The following is a 27,928-nucleotide window of genomic DNA, read 5'->3' as shown; positions in this document are numbered from 1 at the left end:
CAGGTCCCCTTTTTAACCTGACACTGTCAGAATCAAAAACTTTTTATATGTTGTACACCTTGGAGAAAACATTAAACTTTCTAATATACTTTATACAAATTTTCATCTCCTTTTAATAGAAATCATGGCTTAAAAAAAGACCACTAGGGGTCCCCATACTATCCAGAACATAATCCTGTCTGGCTGCAGCAATATGTTTGTCCCAGCTTAAGCTCAGGCTGGGACAAAGTCCAGTAAGTGAGGGTGGGACTAGTACTTCTCTGTGCTTACTCCTGTCCTATCAGACTGCAGCATGAAAACAGAGAGTAGGGGGTTACAGAGCAGCCTGCAGTGATTGGAAGAAGAGACCCAGCACAGCACAGCAGACTCAGGGAGGAAGTGAATGCATGGTGAGTGAGGGCGGGGTCAGTGCTTGCCTCGACATGCCTCTTCCTGAGCAGTGGATGTCAGAATTAATGAGCGGCAGAACAGGGATTTGTGAGCCAATTACAGAAGCTAGACACATAAAAAGACATGTAAAGAATATACATTACCTAGTGAGTAACACATAGAAGATTTTATTTTTATTTTTTATTGTTTTTGTGTATCTGACAATTGACAAATCCACAATTCTGGGAGTAGTAGTTTTGCAACAGCTGAAGGCACACTGGTTGGGAAGCAATGGTCTATAAAGTGGATGACCAAATCTATATCTATTTTCATCGACATCGACAAAACTGAGTCACACAAAAGTCTGTGAAAAATTAATTTTTTTAAATTTGTTTAGTAAATTAGGCTGTATATTTGATGATGCATGACTGTAAAAGCGTTTGTATTGTTTGTACACAGGGTTTTCTATGCGATGCTTGACAAATACACTTACTCCGGTCATTTACTTTATTTTTATTTTTTTAAATCATCTTTATTTCGTATTATTACAGGTGAGTTAGGTGCAGTTTTGTTTTTTTATAGTATTAATATTAAGTGCTGTCATTTTGATGGACAGTTAAACCATTACGCTGTCAAAGGCAAAATAATCAAACAAAACCATAAAAAAATAAAAATTCTGCAAGTACTTTTTTTATTTTTTATTATTAATTTGTAATTTAATTGAATGAAGAGACATCAAACAGCAGTTTCGTCATTCTTCATAGTAGGGATTAGAGATGACTGGAGGCACATTGACCTGCTTTCTATGTGATGGATAAGATGTTCGCAGGTGTCATGTCGGTGTATACGCCGTCTTTTGTTTCTGATTTTTTTTATTTGAAGATCCTCTCGATTACCTTCAGGTCTCCTGGAGTAACATCTGAGTTATTATGCTGTAGATGGTGCTTTTAATAGGAGATAATTGCAAGCCCTTATATCTCTCTTCTATCTTCAAACAGGATATTGCTACTCAGAAGTTCTCGATGCCTTCTCCAATCCGCACCGTCATTGCCGCTGACTTCGATAATGATCAGGAGCTGGAAGTCTTTTTTAATAATATTGCCTACAGGGGCTCCTCGGCGAACCGTATGTTCAGGTAAAGTTACAGACTGAGTTAAAATCTGAAAGGACAAGCACACATTATGCCAGTACAGTCTTAGGATGTCTTCTTTACAAGGCTCACTGATAGGCTGTCTATGTAATCGAGTGGATCTGAATATTTACATTATGTATGTGTTTACCAAATGTGAACCTGGCTCAAGAAAGTTATACCGATTTGTAAATTACTTCTATTAAAAAATCTTAATCCTTCCAGTACTTATCAGCTGCTGTATACTACAGAGGAGGTTGAGTTGTTATTTTCTGTCTGACCACAGTGCTCTCTGCTGACATCTCTGTCCATGTCAGGAACTGTCCAGAGTAGGAGCAAATCCCCATAGCAAACCTCTCCTGCTCCGGACAGTTCCTGACACAGACAGAGGTGTCAGCAGAGAGCACTGTGGTCAGACAGAAAAGAACAACTGAAAGTTCTCTGTAGTATACAGCAGCTTATAAGTTCTGGAAGGATTAAGATTTATATATATATATATATATATATATATATATATATATATATATATATATGGTATATAATAATTCCAGTACAAGCACATGATTTGTGAATGATAGTTGGGATCCTGCTGTTTAATCCCTTTTATGCTACAGTCAATTGCAACATCTAAGGAGCTTGACAGAACGAGGAGACTCCCATCGTCTGCCCAAATGGCACTACACTACATGATCATATGGGTGCTATGGGATGATGAGAAAGATATGAGGTTGATAGATAAATACTCAATATAATCATAAACTGAATATTATAAGTAATTGATATATCAGTTACAAAAGTCTCTGTCACGATGCCGGCTGGCAGGAGGTGGATCCTCTGTGCCAGAGAGGGATTGGCGTGGACCGTGCTAGTGGACCGGTTCTAAGTCACTACTGGTTTTCACCAGAGCCCGCCGCAAAGCGGGATGGACTTGCTGCGGCGGTAGTGACCAGGCCGTATCCACTAGCAACGGCTCAACCTCTCTGGCTGCTGAAGATAGGCGCGGTACAAGGGAGTAGACAGAAGCAAGGTCGGACGTAGCAGAAGGTCGGGGGCAGGCGGCAAGGTTCGTAGTCAGGGTGGATAGCAGTAGTACTGGTACACAGGCTTTGGACACACAAAACGCTTTCACTGGCACAAGGCAACAAGATCCGGCAAGGAAGTGCATGGGAGGAGGTCAGATAAAGGCAGGGAGCAGATGGAAGCCAATTAAGCTAATTGGGCCAGGCACCAATCATTGGTGCACTGGCCCTTTAAGTCTCAGGGAGCCGGCGCGCGCGCGCCCTAGAGAGCGGAGCCGCGCGCGCCAGCACATGACAGCAGGGGACGGGAACGGGTAAGTGACCTGGGATGCGATTCGCGAGCGGGCGCGTCCCGCTGTGCGAATCGCATCCCCGACGGCCATGACAGTGCAGCGCTCCCGGTCAGCGGGACCGACCGGGGCGCTGCGGAGAGAGAGACGCCGTACGCGCTCCGGGGAGGAGCGGGGACCCGGAGCGCTAGGCGTAACAGTACCCCCCCCCTTAGGTCTCCCCTTCTCTTTGTCCGGTAACTGCCTCCCCTGGGATGAGGACACCGGGAAAGGATGGAGGGATTCCTCAACGGCAGGCAGTACAGCAGGAGTGGGAATGGGGAGGGAGGGCAGAGGGCGAGGCCTGGCACGGGGCAGTGTGACACCAGGACGAGGGCCATGAGGAGGCACCGAGGCATGCCTGACTGGACTGGGAGGGGGGGAGAGGCACTTCTTAAGGCGGGCAGAGTCCATAACGACCTTAGGGAGACCGGATACAGGAGGAACCACAGGGTCACGGCAGGGAGTACTGGTAACCGGTTTAAGGCAGTCCTTGAAGCAAGAGGTACCCCAGCTCTTGATCTCCCCTGTGGACCAATCCAGGGTTGGGGAATGGTGTAGAAGCCAGGGTAGTCCAAGGAGAACTTCAGAAGTGCAATTGGGGAGGACCAAAAACTCAATTTTCTCATGATGAGGTCCGATGCACATTAGGAGGGGCTTCGTGCGGAAACGCACGGTGCAATCCAACCTGGCTCCGTTGACCGCGGAAATGTGGAGTGGCTTGACAAGACGGGTCACCGGGATGCGGAATTTATTCACCAAGGACTCCCGAATAAAATTCCCAGAGGCACCAGAGTCCAGGCAGGCCACGGCTGAGAGGGAAGAGCTGGCTGAAGAAGAAATCCGTACAGGCACCGTGAGACGTGGAGAAGCAGACTTAGAGCCAAGAGACGCCACACCCACGTGAGCTGGGTGCGTGCGTACGTTTCCCAGGCGTGGAGGACGGATAGGGCAATCCACCAAAAAATGTTCGGTACTGGCACAGTACAGACAAAGATTCTCTTCCTTACGGCGATTCCTCTCTTCCAGGGTCAGGCGAGACCGATCCACTTGCATGGCTTCCTCGGCGGGAGGCCTAGGCGCAGATTGCAGTGGAGACTGTGGGAGAGGTGTCCAGAGATCTAAGTCTTTTTCCTGGCGGAGCTCTTGATGCCTCTCAGAAAAACGCATGTCAATGCGAGTGGCTAGATGAATGAGTTCATGCAGGTTGGTAGGAGTATCTCGTGCGGCCAGAACATCTTTAATGTTGCTGGATAGGCCTTTTTTAAAGGTCGCGCAGAGGGCCTCATTATTCCAGGAAAGTTCAGAAGAAAGAGTACGGAATTGTATGGCGTACTCGCCAACGGAAGAATTACCCTGGACCAGGTTCAGCAGGGCAGTCTCAGCAGAAGAGGCTCGGGCAGGTTCCTCAAAGACACTTCGAATTTCCGAGAAGAAGGAGTGTACAGAGGCAGTGACGGGGTCATTGCGGTCCCAGAGCGGTGTGGCCCATGACAGGGCTTTTCCAGACAGAAGGCTGACTACGAAAGCCACCTTAGACCTTTCAGTAGGAAACTGATCCGACATCATCTCCAAATGCAGGGAACATTGCGAAAGAAAGCCACGGCAAAACTTAGAGTCCCCATTAAATTTGTCCGGCAAGGACAGGCGGAGGCTAGGAGTGGCCACTCGCTGCGGAAGAGGTGCAGGAGCTGGCGGAGGAGATGGTTGCTGCTGCTGTAGCTGAGACTGAATCTGCTGTAGCTGCGACTGGAGTTGCTGAGTCATGGTGGTCAAGTACGACAGCTGGTGATCTTGTTGGGCAATCTGTCGGGCTTGCTGGGCGACCAGTGTGGGGAGGTCGGCGACAACAGGCAGAGGAACTTCAGCGGGATCCATGGCCGGATCTACTGTCACGATGCCGGCTGGCAGGAGGTGGATCCTCTGTGCCAGAGAGGGATTGGCGTGGACCGTGCTAGTGGACCGGTTCTAAGTCACTACTGCTTTTCACCAGAGCCCGCCGCAAAGCGGGATGGACTTGCTGCGGCGGTAGTGACCAGGTCGTATCCACTAGCAACGGCTCAACCTCTCTGGCTGCTGAAGATAGGCGCGGTACAAGGGAGTAGACAGAAGCAAGGTCGGACGTAGCAGAAGGTCGGGGGCAGGCGGCAAGGTTCGTAGTCAGGGTGGATAGCAGTAGTACTGGTACACAGGCTTTGGACACACAAAACGCTTTCACTGGCACAAGGCAACAAGATCCGGCAAGGAAGTGCATGGGAGGAGGTCAGATAAAGGCAGGGAGCAGATGGAAGCCAATTAAGCTAATTGGGCCAGGCACCAATCATTGGTGCACTGGCCCTTTAAGTCTCAGGGAGCCGGCGCGCGCGCGCCCTAGAGAGCGGAGCCGCGCGCGCCAGCACATGACAGCAGGGGACGGGAACGGGTAAGTGACCTGGGATGCGATTCGCGAGCGGGCGCGTCCCGCTGTGCGAATCGCATCCCCGACGGCCATGACAGTGCAGCGCTCCCGGTCAGCGGGACCGACCGGGGCGCTGCGGAGAGAGAGACGCCGTACGCGCTCCGGGGAGGAGCGGGGACCCGGAGCGCTAGGCGTAACAGTCTCAAGTCAAGATAGTCCTTCGCTAAAGCAATGGAACCAATGGATTAAAAGTAGATACTCAAACAGGCGCCAGATGCATTACACATAAATATAGTCAAGTTAGACACAATATATATATATATATATATATATATATATATATATATATATATATATAGCTGAAGAATCAAGGAGAAGCACTGTGTTCAGGATTCCAGATCCATCTGGGTGCTCAGCTTTGGGAACAGACCAACTCCCAACGTAATATGAAAGATAAGGTAGAAGCGGTACTCCAAGAATAACAATAATGCAACAATATATATATATATATATATATATATATATATATATGCAAGAATCTGACAGGTAACTAAAATGGTAATAAAGGTAATAGTAAGAGTAAAGAGTAGAAAGGATAAGGAGGATAAGGTTACCAAGGACATGTACCATGAATTGAAAGACCCTCTGGTAGCGCACTCGCCTGCTGGTAGCTCACGATGCCGAATCAGGTTGAAGTTACAAAAGTCTGCGATCTATAGGGCCACCTGGTGCCACCCCACTGGCTATTCCTAAACAGAATATCAAAAAGTTCATGTATTTAAAAAGGTACTCCTGTGGAAAACTTTTTTCTTTTAGATCAACTGGTGCCAGAAAGATAAACAGATTTGTCAATTACTTCTATTAAATAAATCTTAATCCTTCCAGTACTTTTTAGGTGCTGTATATACTACAGAGGAAATGCTTTTCTTTTTGGATTTCTCTGATGTCACAACCACAGTGCTCTCTGCTGACCTCTGCTGTCCATTTTTGGAACTGTCCAGAGCAGGAGAAAATCCCAATTGCAAACATATGCTGCTCTGGACAGTTCCTAAAATGGACAGCAGAGGTCAGCAGAGAGCACTGTGGTCGTGACATCAGAGAAATTCAAAAAGAAAAGCATTTCCTCTGTAACATACAGCCCATAAAATGTATTGGAAGGATTAAGATTTTTTAATGGACGTAATTAAAAATCTGTTTAACTTTCTGGCACCAGTTGATTTAAAAAAAAAAAAAAGTTTTCCATGGGAGTACCCCTTTAAGGAATATGCCTAGAATTAGGCTGGGTCCACACTACGTTTTGTCCCAAACGGGAGCGCATACGGCAGGGGGGAGCTAAAAGCTCGCGCTCCCGTATGTGACCGTATGCGCTCCCGTATGTCATTCATTTCAATGAGCCGGCCGGAGTGAAACGTTTGGTCCGGTCGGCTCATTTTTGCGCCGTATGCGCTTTTACAACCGGACCTAAAACCGTGGTTGACCACAGTTTTAGGTCCGGTTGTAAAAGCGCATACGGCGCAAAAATGAGCCGACCGGACCGAACGTTTCACTCCGGTCGGCTCACTGAAATGAATGACATACGGGAGCGCATACGGTCACATACGGGAGCGCGAGCTTTTAGCTCCCCCCTGCCGTATGCGCTCCCGTATGGGACAAAACGTAGTGTGGACCCAGCCTTAGACCATAGGATCTGATAGGCCGACGCATGGTAGAAAAAATATGCTGGATCAGTCATTTTTTTTAGGTGAACACGGCCAAACAAATATTAACTACATCAGTGTTTCTTTTTGTAAAGCGCACAATGCATTGACTTAGGTTTATGTGTATAGAAGAACAAAGATGCTCTGTGAAAACCGAATACAGGAACAGTGCTCAAAATATTGTTTGTCTGCTGCATAAATGGTCATCTTTTTTGAATTGCTTTACCCCCTGAAAACAATCACAAAAAAATTGTCTTGGCTGGGGCTGCCATTACCTCCTGGCTGGCACTAGAGAAAATAATTTGAGCTGCTCCAGGTATTTTCAGTGGTAACAAAAAGAACAGATTAAAGGGGTTGTCTGACAGCAGAAAAAGTTATTTGTTTTCAGAATGTGAATTACATGTACCATACTTATTATTAGCCCTTCTTTTTTTCTTTTCTTTTAAAGAGCATGGAACGTTCTATTTCTGTGCCTGTCTTCCACAAATTTGGGCTTCTGCTGTTCTGACACAACAACTCTGTTGGTAGATGGCTAATGGCCTGCTTAAAGGGGTACTCCACTGCTCAGTGTTTGGAACAAACTGTTCCGAACGCTGGAGCCGTCATCGGGAGCTCATGACATCATAGCCCCGCCCCCTCATCACTTCACGCCCCCTCGATGCAATTTCATGGGAGGGGTGTGACGGCTGTATAAAAATGATGAGGGTGTACTTTACTTCGGATTTTCTGCACTATATCAGTACCTGCTAAAGGTCACACCTAAATAAAAGTATACAATTATAAAGCACATCTTTACCCCACGGTGCCATAATCATCTCAGATAAGGCTCATTGTCTGGGCCACTTACATTGGAATGAAAAAAGGAAAACTCCTTTTTTTTACTTATATGAACTTTTGGAGAGGGTGATAAAAGTGAACATAAAAGTGAAAGTAAACTATTTTGAACATGTTTGTCAAAACTTCTTTTCTATCTGGCGAGTAGAACAAGCATGTGGCTTCTCTATCGATTGAGATTAATGGGAGACACTGAAGCTGGCGTGGGAATGCATTGAAGACTAATGGCACGTGTCTTTAATTTTTTTCTGGCTAAGAATAGGTTTTTGGAATCCCTTCTTGTAGAGATTTTACCACTACCAAACTTTCCTTTTAACCCGTGTCACTTCTGGGACTTAAAGGGGTCTTCCCACCTTATACACCTTATCCCCTATCCAAAGAATAGGGAATGAGATGTCTGATCGTGGAGGTCCCAGTGACGGGACCCCTATAATCAGGCATCGCTGGAATACCCCTTTAGGGTCTATTCACATGCAGAGTATTCTGTGCAGATTTGATGCGCAGGATTTGAAGCTGTATTCAGTCATTCAGTTGACATTGAAATCTGCAGCAGAAAATCCTGTGCATCAAATCTGTGCAGAATATTGTACGTGTGAATAGACCATTAAAGGGGCTATCCTAAGATTAAAAGTTATCCCCAATTCACTGAATAGAGAATAACTAGCTGATCTGTGGGGGGCAAAATGCTGGGACCCCATAAATCAAGATAATTGAGATCAGTTGTCTCCAGTGCGGAGCTGCAATGCACGTTTAACACCACTCCAGTCATTCCCTAAGGCAGTTGTCCCCAACCAAGTCATCAAGGCACCCGACAGGCCAGGATTTTGAATTTTGCCAGTTCTATTTCAATAAGTTACTGAAAAAACCTGGAATGTTGGTGGACTTCGAGGACTAGGTTGGAGACCACTGCTCTATGGGACTTCTAAACACTGTTGAACAGTCACCTTGACTGTCCCATAAACAGTGCTCCTTATAAACAATTGACCTCCGTTCTTGAGATTGGTGGGGGTCTGTAGTGCTCAGACCTTTACTGATCAGCTAGCTGCCCCCCATTCTGTCGACAAGGATAAAATTTTAATCTTGGGATAACCCCTTTTAAAGCTATAAAGGTGCTGACTTTAGAATTCTAACCAAACACAAGGAGAACATTAAAATATCACAAAAAATGTTTCTCCTGGAGACAACAGTACTAAATATTGAGCCCCCTTGCCCACATAATAGTGCCACATAGTGCTGACATACTGTCATCTTCATAATTTTTTTTCCTATTCAAATTTTTTTTTTAATAAGCAAAAATTAGCCCAATTCAGGGGCAGCAGGAGCGAGATCGTCAGGCCTAATCACGATAATAACATGCGGAAAAAAAGGTAAAATCCAAATCGACACTAAGAAGAACCTAAAAGGGGGAGTCCGACCTCAAGAACATTTTTTTAAATAAATTTAGTTAGAGTTTAGTTTAGTTAGAATGGCACTTCTGTCTTAACTTGGATGCATCCTACACCCGAACGTCTGTTAATTTGAAAAGAATATCTTAAACGTAAGGAATGAAGCGTCAAAATAAATCTTACAAGACACCAAGTTGTTTGGTCTTAAAGGGGTAACACAGAAGTACATATTGAATATAGTAATATTCATTGAATTTACCTCAAATTGCAAAAAAATTCAACAATGTAGAATAACATCTGACCTTAAATTCAGACCATACGGTTGAAAAGTACGTAAGGAAAAGATCCAGAAAACCTCCCTGTTGTGTAAAATTTTCAAACAATCACCTCCCCTGTCCGGTAGATTCACAATTTCAATGCCCGAAAACAAGAAATCTGAAGTGTCGCCTCCATGAACATTTTTTAAAATGTTCAGAGATATTGGATGCGTTTATATATGAAGTGCTGTTGACTCCTCCCAAGTGTTCATGAATCCTCTTCTTTAATAATCTTTTAGTGCTACCGATATAAGAAATATTGCAGCTTTTACACTGAATTTTGTAAACTACATGAGTAGACTCACAATTGATGAATTGTTCGATAGGAATGGGTTTCGAGTCAGGAACCTCTATTGTGGAAGTGCTTCCGCACCTCATGGCTAAAATTGAAAGGATTTTTTAAATGCGGTTTATTCAGGTGTGTTGTGTGTGAATATGCCGTTAAGACTTCCACAACAGAGATTCTTGAATCGAAACCCATTCCTATCAAACAATTCATCAAATGTGAGTCTAACTTAAAGTACCCCTTTAAGTTTAGCTACTGCTTAATGTCTTATATGAAATGTTATTGGGCTTTATTTTCCCTACTTAGACCTGTATATACAGTATGAGATTAAAGGAGATATCCAGTGGTGAAAAACTTATCCCTTATCCTAAGGATAGGGGATACGTTTCAGATTGTCCGGGGTCCGACCACTCGGGCCCCCCGAGATCTCCTGTACAGGGCCCCGACAGCCCGCAGGAAGGGGGCGTGTTGACCACCGCACAAAGCAGCGGCTGACACGCCCCCTCAATACAACTTTATGGCAGAGCCGGAGCGCTGCCTTTGGCAATCTCCGGCTCTGCCATAGCGTTGTATTGAGGGGACGTTTCGGCCTCCGCTTCGTGTGGTGGTGAACACGTGCTATCTGGCCAGCGAGCCGGGGCCCCGTGCAGAGAGATCGTGGGGGGCCCCAGCAGTCGGACCCCCCACGATCTGAAACTTATCCCCTATCTTTAGGATAGGGGATACGTTTTTCACCACTGGACTACCCCTTTTATCTAGAAATTTTAGAACAATGGTTAAAAATGTAAGTGGAAATAAAAAAAAAATAAAAAAAAACATAAATAATGTATTCATTTTATTATAAATTACATTTAAAAAAAATTCTGTTCGTTTAGAATGGAATCAAAAATGAGCTGAAGGCAAACAGGCTCAGTACTTTTTTTTTTGTGCAGAGCCATTCGAAAAGAACCCCAACCCGAGTTGCAAGATGCAGCCTCCTCCTGCCAAACAATTAAAAATCGAGGTCTCTTGCAACTTCCAACCTTGGAACGCTTAGTACAGTTAAGATTAAGTCCCCTTCAGGCTGTTCATTTGTGTGAAATGAGGAGGAACTAATGCTTGATTTCCATGGCAGCTTAGATGGGAAACCTGTGGCAGAGATGAAAAGAAAATAAGATGAAAAAAATTCATAGCTTTTGTAAAAAGGTTTCTGGGAGGATGACAGCACTAGTTTGCTCAGAAATAGTCAAATGTGGTCGGAAAGCAAAACGTGCCCAATAGGTTTCTTCCTTTGTACTTATTCCACTACAAAAATGTTTAGCAGCAGCATTTGGGAACATAGGGAGAGATGAATGATGTCACCATGGTGTATTATTTGTTACCATTTGCCGGTGGCTCTTTGCCTTTTCAGGCCCTTGTCGAGTTATAATATCTATCTATTAATTGAAGACCCCCTGTCTGATATGGATGTGCAATACATTTGTAGAAGGATTTGAAGTTATTACTTAGGCTGGATGACTTTCTAAATTTGAAGGAGAATGTATCGCCTATATTTATTTTTGGTACAAACTGGAACAGTTTTTTTTTTATATCCTTTTTATATTTTGATTTGACAATTTTTTTTTTACATTTTATCATATATACATACCGCATATACTCGAGTATTAGCTGACCCAAATATAAGCCGAGGCCCCTACTTTCACCCCCAAAACCTGAGAAAACTTATTTTGAGTATAAGCCTAGAGGGGAAAATGCATCATCCCCCCTGTCATCATCCAGACCCCCCCTGTCATCATCATCCCCTGTCAACCCCCCCCCCGTCATCATCCAGACCCCTGTCAAACCCCCCTGTCATCATTACTCCCAGTTTATATACCCCTCTCATCATCCAGACCGCCCCTTCCATCATCATATAGGTCCCCCTCGTTGTCTACTCACCTCCCCAGTTCTCTCGGTCCTGCTGCTTAGTAGCTGCAGGGACCGTTCGCATTCCGGTGGGGAGGGTGAGCCGGTCTGGGCAGTCCATCTTCACCGGGAGGCCCTCTTCTCCGCTTGGGACCAGCCCCAGACTAGTGACGCTGCATAGAAGCCGCCGTGCTGGGACGTCCGTGCGCAGGGACGCCCCTGATGTCACGGACGTCTGCTGCACACGGACATCCCTGTGTGTGGCGGCGTCAATGCAGCGTCACTATTCGGATGGTCCCTGCAGCGAAGATGGATGGCCCGGCCAACCCCCAACGGTATTTTTTATTTTTTTTCACTCGAGTATGAGCCGTGGGGGTCATTTTCAGCACGAAAAATTGTAATGAAAAACTCTGCTTATACTCGAGTATATACGGTAATTATGAAGCCTTTTGTCATGTGCTGTGAATGATAGTTTGCTTTAAAGCAGCATGTGAACAATAGGAAACAAAAAACTGGAGATAGTAGAGGACTGTAGGCATGCTTAAGGCAGTATTTGCATCTCCCATTTTTACTAACCAGTCAAAAGGGTTCTTCTAGGGAAGTAGATATATAAAAGAAAATTTCCAAAACCAACACACTACCTGGATATGTTTCCTGTAAATGACCCTGCCTGATATGCATGGCTCCTTTGCAGGACTGCCAATAGAAATTTTAGAGCCCCTTAAACAGCTTAAGACCTCGGCCCCTTGGACACCCCTCACCATAAAGCCAATTGCACGTCCTACGACGCACAACATGATGCCAGTATCAGCATTATGAATCAGGCTGCTACTCCTTTGTGCACTTTTATCCCCCCCCCTCCTAAGATCAACCCCCTGTGCTTCCCCCCCTGTTCCCCCCTGTATCACCTTATTTCCTCTCCTGACACTTTATCCCCCCCCCCCGACCCCCTGCCACTTCATTTCTCCACCTCTGATCCCCCCTGCCACCTTACTGATACTAACCTGGCTGGCAGGCTCAGGTGCTAGGGCTCAGCCAGCTCCCCTGCACTGCAATGACTGGTGATGTCCTCCTGTACAGCAGAGTGACGTTAGGGGAGCGTCCGGCAGCCACTGCTGCCCACTTTAAATCAGTAAGCGGCGGCAGCAGACATACATAAGCAGGCAGGGGCGTAGCTGAAAACCACAGGGTTGCAATGCAAAAAAATTGCCCTGACCCCCCTCCCCTTTCACGACCACTACAGATGCCCCCTAGACAGCTGTCTTTTACCTCTGCAGAGTTTGATGCCAATAAATTGTTGACTTTTCTCACTTTGTCAGTAGATCCTCATCCTATATATGAAGACAATAATTATTAAAACTCTGTAACACACTGTACTCCTGAATATAACCCTGCTACACACTGCACCCTCTGAATATAACCCTGCCACAAACTGTACCCTCTGAATATAACCCTGCCACAAACTGTACCCTCTGAATATACCACTGCTACACACTTTACCCTCTGAATATAACACTGCTAGACACTGTAACCTCTGAATATAACACTGCTACACACTGTAACCTCTGAATATAACACTGCTACACACTGTACCCTCTGAATATAACACTGCTACACACTGTACCCTCTGAATATAACACTGCTACACACTGTACCCTCTGAATATAACACTGCTAGACACTGTAACCTCTGAATATACCACTGCTACACACTTTACCCTCTGAATATAACACTGCTAGACACTGTAACCTCTGAATATAACACTGCTACACACTGTACCCTCTGAATATAACACTGCTACACACTGTACCCTCTGAATATAACACTGCTACACACTGTACCCTCTGAATATAACACTGCTAGACACTGTAACCTCTGAATATACCACTGCTACACACTTTACCTTCTGAATATAACACTGCTAGACACTGTAACCTCTGAATATAACACTGCTAGACACTGTACCCTCTGAATATGTCCCCATATAGCATTTGGTCCCTTACTTTCCCCATAAAAAATTAATGGCAGCAGTAAAGGGGGTCTAACATTATATAAGGCAGTAGAGGGGCTTACTACTATGTGGTAGATCTACACCAAAAAAAATAAGGGTCCACGTACCACTAAAAGCTCATGTTAACACCAACAAAATTAAAAACCTGTATATGAGACATAAGCAGTAAGCACAGATGCCACAACACACATGAAATTCATAGATAATGGGGGAGATTTATCAAATCCTGTGCAGAGGGAAAGTGGTGCAGTTGCCTACAGCAACAAATAGATTGCTTCATTAATTTTTCAGAGGCCTTTTTTTTTAAATAAAAGGAGCAATCTGATTGGTTACCATGGGCTTTGGTATTTTTTTTTTTTAACAATTATGGGTTAAATAACATTATATTGTAATAGTTTAGACATTTACACATGCAGTGGTACCACATGTTTGGATTTTTTATTATTTTATAAAAAAATAAATAAAAAAAGGAAAAATTTGTGTGTGTGTGTGTTGGGTGTGTTAAATGCAGTGTGTGTGAATTATATAGTGCAGAGTTTTCCAAACAATGTGCGGTGGCCTAGTATAGGAGTTGCACCCCTGTACCCTTGCTGTCCTGTAAGGCAGCCTCCATACAGGGACCCCCAGGCCTCCCCTGCACCTGTACCCTATGTATATTCCTAAGTGCCTGTTATATAGTGTATTGCATATAAAATGTGTTATACCTTTGTCATGTGACTGTAACCCAGTGAGGTACTAGTGACCATGTGACCAAAGGGTGACCTATGGGACTCCTCCTAGTCTCCCCCATAGTTAGCTCTCTCTCTTCTCTTGGAGTCTTTGCTGAACTACAGTGAGGTCAAGTCCTAGGTGTGTGTCTGGAGTCCAAAGTCTGTCAAGCAGCCACGGATTCACAAGTCTGCAACCCCCCAGGTCCAAGTCAAAGCCTGGTAAGCTACAAACGGGGTATATTCAGTCTCAGTCAAGTCAGACCTTACTGGTCTACTGGCTGTATCCCCCTGATGGCAGCCCTGCTCCTTTGGCCCTTTTGTCTTCTCTGGCTGCTTGATATTCTTTGCCATCCTTCCCTCCCCCTGCAACATAATACTATAAGTCCTGAGAGCAATTGATGCACATAAAACAGTTAAATTACTTCCAAAATAACTTTTTGAACTGTGCCATATACACAATTTCTGTTAGTATTACTGGGTCACCCTGACTGTAAACTATAAGACACAGGGACTTTATATTTCTAAAAAGTGCACCTTATAGTTTGAAAACTGCAGTATGTGAACAATGGCATATTTAATGTTTTTCTTCATTACAAGAAAAGAAAGGAGACAAAACAAAGTTAAAATTATAATAAATGATTCATTTGTAATAATTATTAATAACTTTACCATATCAATACTCTCATCCTATTTTTATATATTTACTAGAATTATACATCTATTACAATTTTTACTCTAGTCCTATGGGATCCCTATTATTAAAGCCATTGATCCAGAACAAGGCAAAAAAAAAAACCTTAGACACAAATGGTGATCAGCCCTGGATGATATAAGAAATAAATATACAAATTATTACAGTAAATTAACCTAACGAATGCCAATAGATTACTAATTGCTTTCTCTCTCTCTTTGCTGTAAGGATCATATTCATTGTGGGGGTTTAAAACATATCTGAGACCTGAGTGGGCTCCTAACCTGGGTAATGCATGTTTACAACTGTAGAGGTGAACCCAATATGTTACAAACTGGTGCTCTGCAGGCCATATCAGTGATTACAGTGCACTTACAGTAGATCAAATGACTACAAGCGACGTCTTTTCAACATAGAGTCATTCACTTTCCCTTCTCTTCAACATCTAGCCTAGACCACCATGGAGACTTGTTTATGCAGAGTTTGCCATCCAGACATACTTTCCCTACCCCCCACAACATATACACAAACTTGCCATCCTTCTTCCCCTTTATCACTACTATCATGCTGCTCTCATATCCTAAATTATGCCCCCCCCCCCCAAAAAAAAGCACAAAATAAACAGTGCCTCTGATAGTAATATATCTTCACACAATGATGGTGCCTGCCTTTGTGTTCCACACAAAGTAACAGTGCCCTCCTCACAGTAATAATGCACTCTTATTGACCTCCTTACAGGAATAGCGCCCTATTATTGTCTTGTTTGAATGAAGGGTGCCCCCTTAAATTCCTTTTTTCCGCCTCTTAACATTCCTTGTGCTCCTACACAGTTAATGTGCCTCCATACAGTTATGTGCCCCAAGTCTTGTCAAGTCTTGTAGGCAGCAGGCCTACAAGAGTTTATGGCGGGGCAGGGAGTTGATGGCTCCTTGGTATGCCATAGTATTCAACTAAATCCTGCTGTCACACATGTGGTTGAAAGGAGCACAAAGAGGCAGTTTTTACCATGTAACCCACCCTTCTTGCACACTGTGGGCCCTACCATGTAAGTGGGCCTGGGGCCATAGTCCCCACTGCCCCCCGCCTACTATCTTCTCTTCTGCTCTATTCCTGTTCGCTAATTTAGTTTCTCAGCAGGTAAGTCCTGCAAAGGTTCTCCTCACCTAGTAGTAAAGAGAACAGAACTAAATTGGATTGGTTTTTCCCTTTCTCTTAGACCCTACAGTAGCCACACTTTCTGCTTTTGTGTATGCAGCCATTTACTTTTAAGGTCACTACATTCAAAAGATGATGGTAGATTTCTCTCTCAGTTCTAGAATTCACACAATTAACTCCAGATTGATACAAATAGTCGGTTTCATTCCTGAAATTAAATTTAAGAAGTCATTTTTGTGCAATAAAGGCAAATTCAAACCCATTTTTCTTAATGTAACCCAATATATTTCCACCCAGTGTCCTTGTGTGTCTGCTTTATTAATTGACAAGTCATGTCCTAGATGAAAACGAATAACTTGGAACAAAATAAGAAAATGACACTTGGTGCCTTCCAATGTGAATCTTCTACTCAATCTCCATTCCTGTCCAACTCTAGATTGAATTGAGAATGGTGTATATGTAATTTACTAAAATCTATCCAAATCAAGATTTCTCATAAGCCTTGTTATGTATTTATTACAAAATGTGTTATATAGTTAATTGAATTGCCTAGCACTAATATATTCTATACAAGTAAAATGACAAGTGATCAAAACAAATGAACAAACTATGAGACAAAAAAAGATATTACACTGTATAGGAGAGAGGACCCTGCCCACAAGAGCTTTAACCCTACAAGAGAGAGATCCCTGTCCATAAGAGCTTACACTCTACAAGAGAGAGGACGCTGCCCATAAGAGCTTACACTCTACAGGAGAGCCCTGTCTATAAGAGCTTACACTCTACATGAGAGAGGTCCCTGTCCATAAGATCTTACACTATGCAGGAGAGAGGGCCCTGCCCGTAAGAGCTTACACTCTACAGGAGAGAGGTCCCTGCCCATAAAATCTTGCACTCTACAGGAGAGAGGACCCTGCCCATAAGAGCTTACACTCTACAGGAGAGAGGTCCCTGCCCATAAGATCTTACACTCTACAGGAGAGAGGACCCTGTCCATAAGAGCTTACACACTACAGGAGAGAGGTCTCTGTCCATAAGAGTTTACACTCTACAGGAGAGAGGTCCCTGCCCATAAGAGCTTACACTCTACAAGAGAGAGGACGCTGCCCATAAGAGCTGACACTCTACAGGAGAGAGGACCCTGTCCATAAGAGCTTACACTTTACAGGAGAGAGGACCCTGCCCATAAGAGCTTATACTCTACAGGAGAGAGGACCCTGCCCATAAGAGCTTACACTCTACAGGAGAGAGGACCCTGCCCATAAGAGCTTACAATCTACAGGAGAGAGACCCCTGCCCATAAGAGCTTACATACTACAGGAGAGAGGACCCTGCCCTTAAGAGCTTACACTCTACTCTGAGAAATGACAGTCTTATTAGAAAGTTAGGAGTGAGAGCAGTTGCAGACAACACTATTGAGTCTCATCAAATAAACTTATAGCATGAAGCTGCTTGAACTGTAGCACTAGGCAACTCCACTAGGACAATTAAAAGGAATAGGACCCGATGCAGTATGCTATAGTATATGTTGCCATTTCTTTTTCGATGGGATACCAATGGATACCTCTTACATACTGCTGAATTGTAGTGTGAACAGGGCCTAAGCTCCACTTTTCAATAGGTTCCCATCTCATTTAGCCATCTGTCAGCTGAAAAGTAAAGAGATCAAGAGAAAATGTACCTCCTGTGTTCTCTGCAAAACTTGTAATAGAATATGGCATTTGGTAATTATTGCAGATGAAATATTCTCTGCTGGATCTTCTCTTGTGCTGCCCCTGCTCGCTCCTCACTTATATATGTAATGGTAGATGTAAAACAATAAAGCATTTACATTGCATTAATAATCCATATTAGATACCACGCAGCATCTCTAACTGGCGGTCATGTCTAGGTTCATATAGCCTAAAAAACATGTAATATAATTTGTTATTTTTATCTAGGTTCACCAGTGGTCTAACCATGTATGCAGCCTGCTGTCATCTCCATAACATTTCTTCCATTGCTTTGATCTGTAGCATTACAATGCTATGGAAACACTTTGTATCTCATTTTATTGCTGGCAGGTGGTACACCATTAGTGTAATGTGGCATCGGCTGATAACATAATGCAGCTGATCCCTCAATACTGAATCTAAAAAAATATTCTACAAATACGTATACATAAGAGAAATGTTTTTCTCAGTAGTTATAGTGAAACTTTGTGAATAATTTTGCCCTGAACAATTTATTATACTATTTACTGACTACCATTACGTAACTAGATACCCTACATTTTCCATACACCTAACAAATAAAGCTTCTGTAATATATTAAAAGTAAGAGTGTTTAATTTTTTTTTATCTACGACCTAACAATATGAGCTTAATTCAATGATTCACTATACATGCCTGCAGATATGTACATAAGTGTTTGAAAACTGATGTCCTTGCTATATATAACATTTAATCAAAATGTCCTCCAACATGTTTCACCACACATAGTGGCATCTTTAGGGAAAAAACTGGCAAACTGCTGGTTCTATTAAGCTTTGGAATTGACTTTTTTTTACAATTTCCCTACTCAACTCTTCCAGACTACAGAAAGACCCACCAGGGTCAACAAGATATATCCATTTACAGAAGGTGCCTGTAGTGTCCCTTTATCTGTATTTTCTGCCTTGGGTCCTGTTCAGACATTGTTTTTGTCTGAACAGTTTCTGTGTTAATTCTCCCTGGGATGGGTAGAGTTAACCTTCCTGGGAGGATATATAAGGCTTCTTCAGGTGCTGTTCTGTGCTGATTAGACCTGTACTCTGACCATATTGGCATGATGTTCCCTACTTTGTTGGGTTTTAGTATTCTTATATTCGTTCTGCATTTGCTTTGTGTTGCCTTAGTCTGTATTCACACTGTGCATTTTGGCAGTACTGTTTTGACCTTGTTGGATCCTTCATCTCAGAGGATAGAATCCTGTTTTGAGCCTTGGGCTAATCCGTCTATCTAGAAGTGAGTGAGTCTTGTGTCTGTTCCTGTGTTTGCTTGTATTTAGGATTTTTGTTTCTCCTAGGTTAATATCCTGATCACGCTGTGGAGTGTCTGCTGGTTAGGAGCTTATTTGGCTTTAGTATTGTTGTCCCTCCATGATTGGAGTGGGGTGTCCTGTGTTCCTTGTTCTGAGTCCAGTGTGAACAGTGCTCTTGATTTCCTAAATTTTTTGTGTTCTGACATTTAGTTAACCTGTTCATCCCCTGCATCTCCTGGTTTTGTCTGCTGTGGACTTATCCTCATATCTAGTCTTGTTCATAATATCTTATCTGCCGTTAATCTTGATTCCAGTTTCTGAACTGAAGTTTATTATGCTATATTTGTGTTTTATATATTTGTTTGTTGGTTATTGTTCCTGACTTGTTTCCCGACCTTGTACAGTTCTGTTTGTTTTGCTGACTTTTACGCCCATGCACTTTAGCGCAAGGAAAGGACCGGCTTCAAGTTTTCAATCCGTCGTTTAGGGCAGATGGGTAGGGAGAGGGGTTTTTAGGGACAGCTTTAGGGCTCACTTCTCCCTGCCCCCCGTTGCATGACAGTTCCTATACCCCATAGACCAGTGTTTCCCAACCAGGGTGCCTCTAGCTGTTGCAAAACTACAACTCCCAGCATCCCAGATAGCTTCTGGGAATACTGGGAGGATGTCTGGGCCTTTTAGGAGTTGTAGTTTTGCTAAAGCTAGAGGCACCCTGGTTGGGAAACACTGGTCTAAGGTGTATGGCAGCCTCACGACTTTCCACCAACATTAACTGAATTTCACTGCCGGACCATATTGTTCTGGAAGAGATAAGCTGGTGAAAAAGATGTCTGGCTGTAGCTTACCCCTCCCCATAGATGACACATAAACATTTGGTCGCGCCGAAAGTTTATACGTAGGGAGAGGTCAGAAGAGATAACTGTTGCTCTGCAGTTATTGGAAATGTATAGAAATGTTATGTTACGTGCCCTCCCATAGACTTGCATTGAGGGGGCGTGGTGTGATGTCACAAAGGGGTGGAGCCATGACGTCATGGTACCCCGGCCCCTGTATCGCCCGCCATCAGCCACGGAGCAATCTTTGTTCCGTGCACCACATGAACGGGGGTGGCTGCAGGAGAGATCGTGGGGGTCCACAGTGGCGGGACCCCCGCGATCAGACATCTTATCCCCTATCCTTTGGATAGGGGATAAGATGTCTAGGGGTTGAGTACTCCTTTAAGTATTACAAGCTTTATTTTTTTATTAAGTGTTACCTTTATTTTCACAATATATGAGGGAAGAGATACAGAAAGAACAAAGGCAGTTGTGAAAAGCAAAAATGTATATTCCTGATGCAGGAAGAAATTAAGTAAACCAAAAGACACTATCAAAGCAAGTAGAAGATACAAACAATAGTATCATTACAAGTGAATTCAAGTGTCGAGTAGAGAGGCAATACTAGCATCATTCCAAAAGAGGGAACAACCTTACAAACCGACCCTCTGGGAATGGCACATATTGGTGAAACGAGGGTCAACTCCTAACTCTCTTTTGGCATGCTAAAGCATGGGTAGAATAAGGTCCTAGAAGCTTGCACTGAATGCAGAGAGCCATTCGCACTTACTGCCACATGTCCATGAACCCCCTCACCTTTAAAAGTGGGGGGCAGAGAGCTATGTACTCTTAATGTGCAGCTCTATTATGGCATCTCACCTCTAGAACTGAGGGTCAGAGAGCCATGGAGGTCAGCTAATATGCTATTTATGTCAATGTTAGGAAAACTGCTGTGGAAAAATCCTGAATCACATTCAACGGTCTCCTATTGGCCGTAGATTAGCATAAAGAGGGAGAAAATGAATGAAGAAGGCTAATGTTACGCCGAGCGCTCCGGGTCCCCGCTCCTCCCCGGAGCGCTCACAGCGTTCTCTTATTCACAGCGCCCCGGTCCGACCTGCCGACCGGGTGCGCTGCAATATTGCTCCCAGCCGGGATGCGATTCGCGATGCGGGACCCGCCCGCTCGCGATGAGCATCTCGATTCCCTTACCAGACCCGTTCCCCGTCTGTGCTGTCCCGGCGCGCGCGGCCCCGCTCCTTAGGGCGCGTGCACGCCGGGTCTTTGCGATTTAAAGGGCCGTTGCGCCACTGATTGGTGCATGAGGTTTTAATCAGTACCTTCACCTGTGCACTTCCCTACTTATACCTCACTTCCCCTGCACTCCCTCGCCGAATCTTGTTGCCATTGTGCCAGTGAAAGCGTTTCCTTGTGTATCCCTAGCCTGTGTTCCAGACCTCCTGCCGTTGCCCCTGACTACGATCCTTGCTGCCTGCCCCGACCTTCTGCTACGTCCGACCTTGCTCTTGTCTACTCCCTTGTACCGCGCATATCTCAGCAGTCAGAGAGGTTGAGCCGTTGCCGGTGGATACGACCTGGTTGCTACCGCCGCTGCAAGACCATCCCGCTTTGCGGCGGGCTCTGGTGAATACCAGTAGCAACTTATAACCGGTCCATCGACACGGTCCACACCAATCCCTCTCTGGCACAGAGGATCCACCTCCAGCCAGCCGAATCGTGACAGCTAATACATAAGAATCAGACTACACAGTGTGTGTCTGTAGTCTGTTACCATGGAGACGTATAGGTCTGAATAGATGCTCTATATCCAGAACAAATATGTTAAATCAAGACTGATTCTAAAAGTAACATTTTGTTTTTTTAGTTATATTGGATTCATAGAAATGGTGGCAAGTGTAGCAGGCCAATACATAAGGATCAGACTACACAGGGTGCGCCTGTTGTCTGTTACCATGGAGACTCATAGATCTGAACAGATGCTGGATGCTCAAAACTGATATTTTTATTCAAAACCTTTTGAATTTTAAATCAAGACTGTTTATAAAAGTAACCTTTATTTTATTTTTTTTATATATATTGGATCAATAAAAATGGTGGCAAATGTAGAAGGCTAATAGATACGGAATGGATCCCAATACACAGAGTGTGTCTGTAGTATGTTACCATGAAGAGTCCTTGCTGGATGCTAAAATGGGGCGAAGGACTGGATCAGACTACAATGTGCTTGTAGTATGTTACCATGGAGACTCATAGGTCTGAACAGATGCTCTATACCCAAAACGGATATTTTTAATCAAGACAAAGTAACATTTATTTACTTATTTTTTTGTTATATTGGATTAAAGGGGTTCTCCGGTGGAATTTATTTATTTATTTAAATTAACTGGTGCCAGAAATTTAAACAGATTTGTAAATGACTTCTATTAAAAAATCTGAATCCTTCCAGTACTTATTAGCTGCTGAATACTACAGAGGAAATTCTTTTATTTTTGGAACACAGAGCTCTCTGCTGAATCACGAGCACAGTGCTCTCTGCTGACACCTCTGTCCATTTTAAGAACTGTCCAGAGTAGGAGAAAATCCCCATAGCATATGCTGCTCTGGACAGTTCCGAAAATGGACATAGATGTCAGCAGAGAGCACTGTGCTCGTAATGTCAGCAGAGAGCACTGTGTTCCAAAAAGAAAATAATTTCCTCTGTAGTATTCAGCAGCTAATAAGTACTGGAAGGATTAAGATTTTTAAATAGAAGTAATTTACAAATCTATTTAACTTTCTGGCACCAGTATATTAAAAAAAAAATAAATAAATAAATAAAGTTTTCCCCCAGAGTACCCCTTTAATTATTATGGTGGAAAACATTTAAATATCCTTTAAATCCTATATAGAAACATACAAAAAAAAAGGTTGGAAACCAACGTTAATTGCCTCCGATTTTAATGGAAAAAGTAAGAGGAAGAAAATTGATGGATCTTTCTTTTTGCATCCTTTTTCTTTTCTGTCATAATTAGAGATGAGCGAACTTCCAGTAAATTCGATTCGTCACGAACTTCTCAGCTCGGCGGTTGCTGACTTTTCCTGCATAAATTAGTTCAGCTTTCCGTTGCTCCGGTGGGCTGGAAAAGGTGGATACAGTCCTAGGAAAGAGTCTCCTAGGACTGTATCCCCCTTTTCCAGCCCACGGGAGCACCGGAAAGCTGAACTAATTTATGCAGGAAAAGTCAGCAACCGCCGAGCCGAGAAGTTCGTGACGAATCGAATTTACTGGAAGTTCGCTCATCTCTAGTCATAATAAATAATGACATTGGTTGCCATGATGGTTGTTGATGGATACTAGAGATGAGCGAACTTACAGTAAATTCGATTCGTCACGAACTTCTCGGCTCGGCGGTAGCTGACTTTTCCTGCATAAATTAGTTCAGCTTTCCGGTGCTCCCGTGGGCTAGAAAAGGTGGATACAGTCCTAGGAGACTCTTTCCTAGAACTGTATCCACCTTTTCCAGCCCACCGAAGCACCGGAAAGCTGAACTAATTTATGCAGGAAAAGTCAGCAACTGCCGAGCCGAGAAGTTCGTGACGAATCGAATTTACTGTAAGTTCGCTCATCTCTAATGCTTACATTTGGGGATCCAATTAATACCTTTGGGATCTGTTTAGGATTGCGAGAATAGATATCAAATCAGTGTTTCCCAACCAGGGTGCCTGTAGCTGTTGTAAAACTACAACTCCCAGCATGCCCGGACAGCCAATGGCTGTCCGGGCATGCTGGGAGTTGTAGTTTTGCAACGGCTGAAGGCACCCTGGTTGGGAAACCATGCCCTAAACAGTACCCCTGAAGCTGGCTGTATATATAAGTCTACTACGTTTCGGATTTTACATGAAGAATTCAATGCAAATTCGTGTTTTTGTGTTTTCCTCTCGAGGAAAGTCGCTGTAAATCCAAAAGTTCTTTTCTTTTTTTGTCAGTCACTGGTCTATAAATGTACCAATAGACAGAGCCGTGCCCGCTTGCCCACATCTGTGAGAAGCATACAGCACGAATTGGCACTTTTCTGGTAATACATCTTGGCGAGCGCAAAATACTGAATAGTCCATTTGCATTATTGTGGAAGCGAATCCTCATTTTCTTTTTTTGTGAATGGGGGTTCCAGCAGTCTGCGGCACCGAACGAATTCTGATGCTGCTGACTCGAATCTACCCTGACAGACGCAGAGAAGTATTTGATTGGCGCAGAAATAAAAAAAAATTTAATCTTGCTGTTTATTTGTATTTTTTCTGGTAAATGTTGCGAGTTTTGTGTGGCTGGGAAGATCTACAAGTCATAATGATGATGATGAGGGAATTAGTCAGTACAATATTTCCAATGATAAGTGTATTACGGATTACCTTTGGCTGAGGGGGGGGGGATAGGTGGGGGGGGGTAGAGGAAGGCATGCGCATACTGTGATCGCCTAGTTTACATTCCAATGCTGTCCCATATACAAATATACGTTTAGAAATGTTTATGTCCATATAAGCTTGGTTTGTTGAGAAGCCTAACAAATGCCGGATTTAGGTCTGGTTGGACATTTGGGCTATAGAGTCTTCTGGGCCTCCTTAAATACTAAGGGAATGTTACTAGCCCTTTATATTGGGCTTCCCCACCCCCCTTATTGTTTGTGTCTATTCACTTCTTATGTGTGTTTCCCTTCATACACATACGGTCCTGTGATGTCCATACTCTGCGTTTTCCTCATACACTTGTGGTCCTGTGCTGTTCCTATTCAGTGTTCCCCTCAAAACTTGTGGTCCTGTGCTGTTCCTATTCAGTGTTCCTCTCATACACTTGTGGTCCTGTGCTGTTCCTATTCAGTGTTCCTCTCATACACTTGTGGTCCTGTGCTGTTCCTATTCAGTGTTCCCCTCATACACTTGTGGTCCTGTACTGTTCCTATTCAGTGTTCCCCTCATACACTTGTGGTCCTGTACTGTTCCTATTCAGTGTTCCCCTCATACACTTGTGGTCCTGTACTGTTCCTATTCAGTGTTCCTCTCATACACTTGTGGTCCTGTGCTGTTCCTATTCAGTGTTCCTCTCATACACTTGTGGTCCTGTGCTGTTCCTATTCAGTGTTCCTCTCATACACTTGTGGTCCTGTGCTGTTCCTATTCAGTGTTCCTCTCATACACTTGTGGTCCTGTGCTGTTCCTATTCAGTGTTCCTCTCATACACTTGTGGTCCTGTACTGTTCCTATTCAGTGTTCCTCTCATGCACTTGTGGTCCTGTGCTGTTCCCATTCAGTGTTCCCCTCATACACTTGTGGTCCTGTGCTGTTCCTATTCAGTGTTCCTCTCATACACTTGTGGTCCTGTGCTGTTCCTATTCAGTGTTCCTCTCATACACTTGTGGTCCTGTGCTGTTCCTATTCAGTGTTCCTCTCATACACTTGTGGTCCTGTGCTGTTCCTATTCAGTGTTCCTCTCATACACTTGTGGTCCTGTGCTGTTCCTATTCAGTGTTCCCCTCATACACTTGTGGTCCTGTACTGTTCCTATTCAGTGTTCCCCTCATACACTTGTGGTCCTGTGCTGTTCCCATTCAGTGTTCCCCTCATATACTTGTGGTCCTGTACTGTTCCCATTCAGTGTTCCCCTCATACACTTGTGGTCCTGTGCTGTTCCTATTCAGTGTTCCTCTCATACACTTGTGGTCCTGTGCTGTTCCTATTTAGTGTTCCTCTCATACACTTGTGGTCCTGTGCTGTTCCTATTCAGTGTTCCCCTCATACACTTGTGGTCCTGTACTGTTCCTATTCAGTGTTCCTCTCATACACTTGTGGTCCTGTACTGTTCCTATTCAGTGTTCCCCTCATACACTTGTGGTCCTGTACTGTTCCTATTCAGTGTTCCCCTCATACACTTGTGGTCCTGTGCTGTTCCTATTCAGTGTTCCTCTCATACACTTGTGGTCCTGTACTGTTCCTATTCTGTGTTCCTCTCATACACTTGTGGTCCTGTGCTGTTCCTATTCAGTGTTCCTCTCATACACTTGTGGTCCTGTGCTGTTCCTATTCAGTGTTCCTCTCATACACTTGTGGTCCTGTACTGTTCCTATTCAGTGTTCCCCTCATACACTTGTGGTCCTGTACTGTTCCTATTCAGTGTTCCCCTCATACACTTGTGGTCCTGTGCTGTTCCTATTCAGTGTTCCTCTCATACACTTGTGGTCCTGTACTTTTCCTATTCTGTGTTCCTCTCATACACTTGTGGTCCTGTGCTGTTCCTATTCAGTGTTCCCCTCATACACTTGTGGTCCTGTACTGTTCCTATTCAGTGTTCCCCTCATACACTTGTGGTCCTGTACTGTTCCTATTCAGTGTTCCCCTCATACACTTGTGGTCCTGTACTGTTCCTATTCAGTGTTCCCCTCATACACTTGTGGTCCTGTGCTGTTCCTATTCAGTGTTCCTCTCATACACTTGTGGTCCTGTACTTTTCCTATTCTGTGTTCCTCTCATACACTTGTGGTCCTGTGCTGTTCCTATTCAGTGTTCCCCTCATACACTTGTGGTCCTGTACTGTTCCTATTCAGTGTTCCTCTCATACACTTGTGGTCCTGTGCTGTTCCTATTCAGTGTTCCTCTCATACACTTGTGGTCCTGTGCTGTTCCTATTCTGTGTTCCCCTCATACACTTGTGGTCCTGTGCTGTTCCCATTCAGTGTTCCCCTCATACACTTGTGGTCCTGTGCTGTTCCTATTCAGTGTTCCCCTCATACACTTGTGGTCCTGTGCTGTTCCTATTCAGTGTTCCCCTCATACACTTGTGGTCCTGTGCTGTTCCTATTCAGTGTTCCCCTCATACACTTGTGGTCCTGTGCTGTTCCTATTCAGTGTTCCCCTCATACACTTGTGGTCCTGTGCTGTTCCTATTCAGAGTTCCCCTCATACACTTGTGGTCCTGTGCTGTTCCTATTCAGTGTTCCCCTCATACACTTGTGGTCCTGTGCTGTTCCTATTCAGTGTTCCTCTCATACACTTGTGGTCCTGTGCTGTTCCTATTCAGTGTTCCTCTCATACACTTGTGGTCCTGTGCTGTTCCTATTCAGTGTTCCCCTCATACACTTGTGGTCCTGTGCTGTTCCTATTCAGTGTTCCCCTCATACACTTGTGGTCCTGTGCTGTTCCTATTCAGAGTTCCCCTCATACACTTGTGGTCCTGTACTGTTCCTATTCAGTGTTCCCCTCATACACTTGTGGTCCTGTGCTGTTCCTATTCAGTGTTCCCCTCATACACTTGTGGTCCTGTGCTGTTCCTATTCAGTGTTCCCCTCGTACACTTGTGGCCCTGTGCTGTTCCTATTCAGTGTTCCCCTCATACACTTGTGGTCCTGTACTGTTCCCATTCAGTGTTCCCCTCATACACTTGTGGTCCTGTACTGTTCCTATTCAGTGTTCCTCTCATACACTTGTGGTCCTGTACTGTTCCTATTCAGTGTTCCTCTCATACACTTGTGGTCCTGTACTGTTCCTATTCAGTGTTCCCCTCATACACTTTTGGTCCTGTGCTGTTCCTATTCAGAGTTCCCCTCATACACTTGTGGTCCTGTACTGTTCCTATTCAGTGTTCCGCTCATATACTTGTGGTCCTGTGCTGTTCCTATTCAGTGTTCCCCTCATATACTTGTGGTCCTGTGCTGTTCATGCTCTGTGCTGCCCTTATACACCTGTGATTGTGTGCTATTCCTGTTCAATAACTCTCTAATGTATATGTATATATGGTCCTGTGCTCTTCCTCTTTAGTGTTGCCCTCATACACCTTTGTTCCTGGGCTTTCCCTGTATATTGTATACCTCATGCACCCATAGTCCTGTGCTGTCCTTGTTCATTGTTTCCCTC

At 44.1% G+C, this 27,928-nt stretch overlaps 1 protein-coding gene across 4 annotated transcripts in view; it reads left to right on the top strand.

Annotated features, from left to right (window-relative positions):
• CRTAC1 (cartilage acidic protein 1) overlaps window positions 1-27,928 on the top strand; it is a 661,264-nt gene that overhangs the window by 554,737 nt on the left and 78,599 nt on the right. For all 4 annotated transcript variants that reach the window (XM_056531343.1, XM_056531341.1, XM_056531342.1 and 1 more), the window contains exon 8: window positions 1,368-1,504. In XM_056531343.1, coding sequence (XP_056387318.1) covers window positions 1,368-1,504 — 137 coding nt within the window. The remainder of the gene's footprint in view (window positions 1-1,367; window positions 1,505-27,928) is intronic.

The sequence above is a fragment of the Hyla sarda genome, chromosome 7, assembly GCF_029499605.1.
Source record: "Hyla sarda isolate aHylSar1 chromosome 7, aHylSar1.hap1, whole genome shotgun sequence".
In the NCBI taxonomy this organism is placed as follows: Eukaryota; Metazoa; Chordata; class Amphibia; order Anura; family Hylidae; genus Hyla; species Hyla sarda.
The sequence above is the reverse complement of the archived record's forward strand: the minus strand, read 5'-3'. Positions and strand labels throughout refer to the sequence as shown.